The 6,215-nt window shown below is 57.9% G+C and overlaps 1 protein-coding gene across 1 annotated transcript in view; it reads right to left on the bottom strand.

Moving 5' to 3' along the window:
• Positions 1 to 3,501: 3,501 nt before the first annotated feature.
• NEK8 (NIMA related kinase 8) overlaps positions 3,502 to 6,215 on the bottom strand; it is a 19,338-nt gene continuing 16,624 nt past the window's right edge. Inside the window, exons 14-15 of the mRNA XM_035900617.1 lie at positions 6,156 to 6,215; positions 3,502 to 4,476 (exon numbers count right to left, since the gene is read on the bottom strand). The exon at positions 6,156 to 6,215 is cut by the window's right edge and continues 84 nt beyond it. Coding sequence (XP_035756510.1) covers positions 4,448 to 4,476; positions 6,156 to 6,215 — 89 coding nt within the window. The 3' untranslated portion in view covers positions 3,502 to 4,447. The remainder of the gene's footprint in view (positions 4,477 to 6,155) is intronic.

Genomic DNA, 6,215 nt, shown 5'->3' with positions numbered 1-6,215 from the left:
CCCCTTGATGCTTTCAGAAATGGGAGCAGCATATGGGAGCATTTGCCCCTTTCCCCAGAGATGGAGAGGAGCAGATGACGGGCTGCGAGCATGTGTTAGTGCCACCAACGCGCGCTCCAGCCAGCTTCCCGTGAAGGGCGGCAGTTGCTCCAGACCCAAATGTTAGCAGTTTTCAATTAGCAAACGGCAGAGGAGAGGGATTCCTGGGGGACACGCTAAGCAAGTCAAGCTCTATCACTTGTCACTCAAGGAGCTCACGTTACCCTTCTCCCCGAGAGGCTCTGCTTAAAATAAAAATCCTCCGGCAGCCGCGGGGTGGGGGGGAAGGCAGGCAGCCTGCCCGCTCTCGCTGCCGGAGCCGCCCAGAAGGGGTTGGGTGGCTGATTTCTGGAGTTACGCTGCGGGATAACAGGTTCCCCTGCCCCGGCCCGAGCTGCAATAGGCCTTTAGCTCCCAACACCCAATAGCAGGGAAGCTTGTACGGGCGTACGTCGAACGTGAACAGCCACCACGGGGTCTTTTCCAAGGGACGAGACTGCTCAGGATGTGGCGGAGAGCAGCGAGCTAAACTTTAACCAGCTCCCAGAGAGCCTGGAAAGCCAATGTGTAAAAAAACAAATGAGAGCAGGCAACCGTACAGGGAGCAGTGGGGTGCACTGGGCACCTCCGAGCTGTCACGGGGGCAGCAGCCTGGGATTGGGATGTTCCCGTTCTGGTTTGCTCAGAGCCCCAAACCCCCCCCCCCCCCCCGCGGGACCTGGGGACCCCCCCTCAGCGTGTCTGGTTCTGCCACTGAGGCACGGCACGCCCAGGAGCCAGGCTCACCTCCCAGCAAGAGAAAGGCACCCAGACACCCTCCCCAACACGCTGCGACCTGGCCCTGTCGAAAAACCATCCCCGGACACCACTACGGGACCGGGTTCCAGCCGAAAGGATGGGCCTCGGCCCCGTCTGTCGCCCGCAGAAGGCACAGGACACACCACTCCTGTGAGCTTTAGAAACCCCGCGTCTGCCGTGACAGGCATGAAACAGAGCTGAGATTTGTCACCATTTACTGCCTCTCTTTGATGTTTTAATTTATTTTTTTTTCCTAACCTCACTAAAGAGCATCTCCCCTAATTAGCCAGGAGCTGACAAAGCCATCGGAAGGCGCTGGCAGGGCCAGGACAGCTGGGAGGTGTCAGACCCTGCAAACAAAGATCCCCTCCTTTCCCCCTCTCCCTACCAAACGCCCTCCCCGCACTCAACATCACAGCCAGGCGTTTGGCTCACACAAAGGCGATGCTCAGCCCCCGGGCAGGGCAATTCCCTTTGTGCAGGCGATGTGTTCTCTGTCCCCCGTGACAGGTCGGTCCTTGAACCCATCTGGGCAAAGGGAGGCCTCCTGCCTTCTTCCCCCGGCCTCTCCCTGCCCTGTGCCCCTGCTCCAGCCCTCTGCCTTGTGTTTAACTTCAACTGGAGGGACAGAAAACCGACACTCCGGCTTCTAAAGAAGTTAAGGTGGAGCGTTTCGCCCCAGGGAAAGGAGCAGGGAGAGTCCTCTCCTTGCTTCTGGGGACTTGTACCCAGGGAAGGTGGGGGGTGAGGGCAGCAAGGCGGCTGGACAGACGGACGGCAGCCACACCTTCTGCCTAAGCCTTGTGGGAACGGGGATACCACCACAACAGAGGTGCCGGAATCAAATCGAATTGGGTCCGGGAGCAGCAGCCCGGTTGGGCTGATTCCTCCAGACAGCGATGGCCCCAGGTCTGCGGGATCTTACCGAGCATGGGAATGGGGAGGGACTTGCCCTGGCTGACCACGACCCACACCGGCCGGGGTGCAGAAGACGAGAGCAGGCGGCCTCATCACCACATCACCTCCCCTACCCGTCCCTGCCTTCCTTAGTGGGAAGAGCCAGGGGGACATGGCTGATCCACCACCAGCTCTGCAGGACAGGGCAACGAAAGGAGGATAAAGGGAGAAGCCCTGAGACCTGCAGTTTTCACCGGGAGCTTCTGCAGGGAAACAAAGCAGCAGACGTGAGGAATGCAACTGGCCTATTTGCCTGGGCTGCTCGCTGCCTCCGGCAGCACGGACATGCCTCGGCTTGTCGTTTCAAGAGCTATTGTTGCTCGGGGCTGGGGGCCTCTTTGTTTCCTTTACCCTTTCGCCAGGCTTGGTCACAGCCTGGTATTAAATTATTCAAATCATCTCGCCGGGCTTCACAGCTGAACTCCTGCACTGAGCGCACAGGCTGCGACATCCCCGAGGGCTCCAGCCCTCGCCGCCACCCCCCAGGCCCAGCACAACGCACGCTGGTTCACACTGGTTCATGCTGGTTCCCCCTGCCCCGAGGAAAGGGTCCCAATATTCGAGCCAGCGACACCTCCAGCCCCAGCACTGCTGTGCAAAGGCATCACTAAGCCATAAACCATCCCACCTCCCACCAGCACATCAGTGGGAATGGGGGGCTGCCACAGGGGCTCACCCCTGGATTTGGCAGCCCAGCTGGAGCAGGGACAGCCTGGCTCTCCGGGCTGCACATCCCCTGGAGTGGTGGCATTTTTGGTGCCACCACTGACAAGGCAAAGGGTGGCAGAGAGCCCTGTCCTGCCTGCTGGTTGTCCCAGCCAGCCCTCAGCCCTGGCAAGGCTTAGTCCCTTCTTACGGACGTGTTTGCATGTGGCGTGGGGCAAGGGAGCCCTGAGAGCTGAGCACAACACAGCCAAGTGAAATCTGTTGCTGTAGCAGCTGGTGCTGCTGCCAGCTCCATGCAGGGAGGACAGCGGCCCAGAGGGGCTTCAAGTCAATTTAACCCAGCCCTGCAATTACCCTGGTGCCCAGGCTCGTCTGGGAGCAGAGAATACCTTCCCCTCCGCCGACACCAGGCTGCCGGAGCCATCCCTGTAACCTGCAGCACAAGGTGAGTGCTGCAGGACTCGCAGAGCCTTTGAACGCCAGTCAGCTTCCTGGGATAGCAGGGTGTAACTGCCTGAAAAGGCAGCTCCACAAGAAACAAAAACGGCAGGGAAAAACCCATGCACCCACCCTGCCAGGAGCCAAACAGGGAGGCCGTGTCTGCAGTCAGGGCTGCACACGCCTTTCCCGGCTGGACGGGACCTGCTCCCTTCCCCAGCTGGAGCCTGGCAGGCGAGGGAGGAAAGAGCAGGAGACCTGGAGAAATTCATTACCTTCCACATGACAGAGGGATCAGTCAGCTTCTACCAGAGCCCAGCGAGGTTTCCCTCACTGAAAACAGGAAAGAATCACAAAAATAATTAGAGAGATTTCATCTCAGCCAGCTTATGAGAGCACCGACTTTATACACAACAGATTGGCAACAGCACAAAGATGGATGTGAAAGGCAAGAGCATTTGCAATGTCAGACAGATCAGAGACAGAAGCTCATCAAAAAATGGCCCAGGGCAGATGTAGGTTAAAAAAAGAAAAGAGAGGGGGGGAAAAAAAAAAAGGAAAGGAAAGGACCCTTCTGGAGATAAAAAACATAACCCCGCCTGTGACACGGCGATATGCCCCTTCCTGCCTGCAGAAAGGATCCCTGGTGAAAACTCATCATCTCCCTGGAGAGATCTGGGTTAAAAAACTTCAATTACTGACAATCGCTCACAGTGTTTTGCTGTCTTCCGCTAGCTCAGCTGGGAGCCAGTGAGCTGGTCAGCAGCAGGATTTAGGGGCCTGAGGACAAATGTCAGCTGGAGGATCCTCTGGTGAGCTCCTGGGGCCAGGGGAGGCTGTAATTGGAAAGCTCCAAGCATCATTTTGGGAGAGTGAGATGGGCTGTGCCGCACAGAGAGGCTGCTTGTGCCGAATTCGGCCAGCCGTGCAGGCCAGGACCCTCGGAAGCATGATGAACAGCCCAACAAACGGGTGAAATGTTTTAAGGGGGGGATGGGGAAAGGACAGACTTCTCTAATTAGAAAAGAGGTTTGCACTTAGTCACCCAGTGCAGCGCCTGGGGCCCTAACTCCAGACACTGCTGTGCAAAGGCTGACAGCTCGCTCAGACACCGAGCTGTCAGCCTGGGCTTTGTAACCAGAGACAGTTTCCACGGGGAAAAACAACCTCGCTGCTCCTCACCCTTCTACACAGGCACTTCCAGCGGGGAGGGGCAGAGCTCCAGCACAACTCCCTGAAGGCAGCACAGGAGCTCTGGGGACGCCTGCCCCATGGCACGTCCAGGGCAGCAGCTCTCAGGCACTGGAGGTTCACAGCAACCCTCGTTGATTCAATCAGTGAGACCAGCTCTGGTTCCGTGGGAACCATCGTTAGGAGCTCCCTGTTTCCAGACTGCTGCCTTCAGAGTGCAGCTGAGGAGCTCCCAAATCCCGGGGCGCAGGTCCGAGCTAGGCTGAGGCAGGCAGCAGCAAGGGCAGGCATGCCGGGCGGCTGGGGGTGCCTCCACATCTATACGGCAAGGCTGGATACGGCCCCTCTCAACTCAAACTCACTGGGAAGGCGACTCTTCCACGGCAGCTGAAACACAGAGAGCAAGGACCAAGAATAAGCCATAAGCTGCCACCTTGATGAAGCTACAGGGGGCAGTGCCCAGCCCCACGCAGGCCAGACACCCAACAGATGGGCACCGCAATCCCTGTCCCACTACCTCAGGAAGCTGCCACAAGGCCTCAGTGGCAGCAGAAGCAGGAGGCAGTGCTCAGCGCACAGAGCCCAGGCAGGAGGAAATGCAGTCTCTGGAGACTATCACCCCCCTCTCCAGCACGCCTGGCTTCTCCCAGTTCTTCCTCTGTTTGCAGTGGGATCGAGAGAAGGGCGCAACAACAGCCTCACAACAAAGTGGGCAGAAGCCCAAGCCAGTTAAAAACGGTGTTGGCTACACAGGAGGAAACCGCAGAGCAGCGCAGAACTGTTGCCCCAAAGGTGGAGCACTGCTCGCCTGTGCCAGCACCCTCTCTGGGCCAGGTCACAGCCAGAGCTGACAGCAGCAGTGACATCAAACACGCCACCAGCTCTCCTGTTCTCTCTGGAGATGTTTCCAGCCAGACTGAGCTGTGTGGAAGTCCAGAGTCAGAACTTCACTTTTTACAGAGCTCTTGATGCTTTTTGCACCCTGGTCACTGAGGGATGCTGGAGCAGGCGAGGCTGCTGCCCTGACACTGCAGCTGCTGGGGTTGTTTTTCCAGTACTGGGAAGGAGGGACAAGGTTTTGGACTGGGCAGTGCAGAGGGACAGGAGTGGGGCTACAGTGGGGGCTGCGCGCTCAGTGCTGCAGGTGGGAGCCCACAAACCAGCTGCCACAGAGCACAGGGTGACTCCAGCAGCGGAAGGGGAGAGCAGCCTGCAGTCTTCCTGCAGAAACAAAACCCTTTTACTCCCTTTTACTTACTTTTACAAATGCCCTACTTGTTCCTGAGCCTGAGGACTCAGCCATTCCCCATCCCCTTCACGTGGCAGCACACATCACGTGAGAGCCCAGCACTCGCAGGGAAGGAACGGGAGCGCCACAGCCGATTCCACTGTGCTGGGGGCAGTCAGCCGGGCCTCCTCCCCTCCAGGGTGTAATTAGCCTCCTTGAAGTGGGCTGGGACTGGAATCTTCAGCCCAGCACTGAGGCCATAATCAGCCCGACAGAGGAGGAAGAAAGGCCCCTCCAGCAGTCTGGGCCAGGCTCCCACCATACATCCAGGCAACGGAAGGGCAGGTCATGCCATGGGCACGTTTTAACCACACAACGATGCTGCCTTTGGCCCGAGCAGAGAAGAACCACAAAAACCATTGCTATCTTTTCCAAACCACAATGGAAAGCCAGCAGCCAAAATGACGCCTCAAATCTCAGCTTCTATTTCAGCAGCATCAATTAGAGAGCTGCTCTTTTTGGATACTTGGTGGACCGCCAGCACACCAGCTCCCCACAGGCCGCAGCCTGGCCAGCCCACTTGTCTGGGAGTGCACGAGACCGCCTCTGCCGTCCCTCTGCTCCCCCAGCCCAGTGGAAGCGGCAGTGTCACAAGTGCTGCATAGCGGAAGGGGAGTTTTTATGGGCTTCGAGTTATTTCTATTCATCTACAGCTCTAGAGGGACTAGAATAACACAGAGCTTATGTGCCAGGGTTGCTCGGTACAGCTCCGGTCACAAGGCATTGTGTCTGGCTGGGCCCTCACGGCAGGAATCACAGTAACAAAGCCTCTACTCACGCTTTACTGCCAGCAGTGTGTTCCCGGGGCAGCCGGCTACAAGAGGCCCCCGGCGATGAT

Source organism: Egretta garzetta, unplaced genomic scaffold, assembly GCF_000687185.1.
Source record: "Egretta garzetta isolate BGI_Z169 unplaced genomic scaffold, ASM68718v1 scaffold108, whole genome shotgun sequence".
NCBI classification, from domain to species: Eukaryota; Metazoa; Chordata; class Aves; order Pelecaniformes; family Ardeidae; genus Egretta; species Egretta garzetta.
This window is presented reverse-complemented; position numbering and strand designations above follow the sequence as displayed.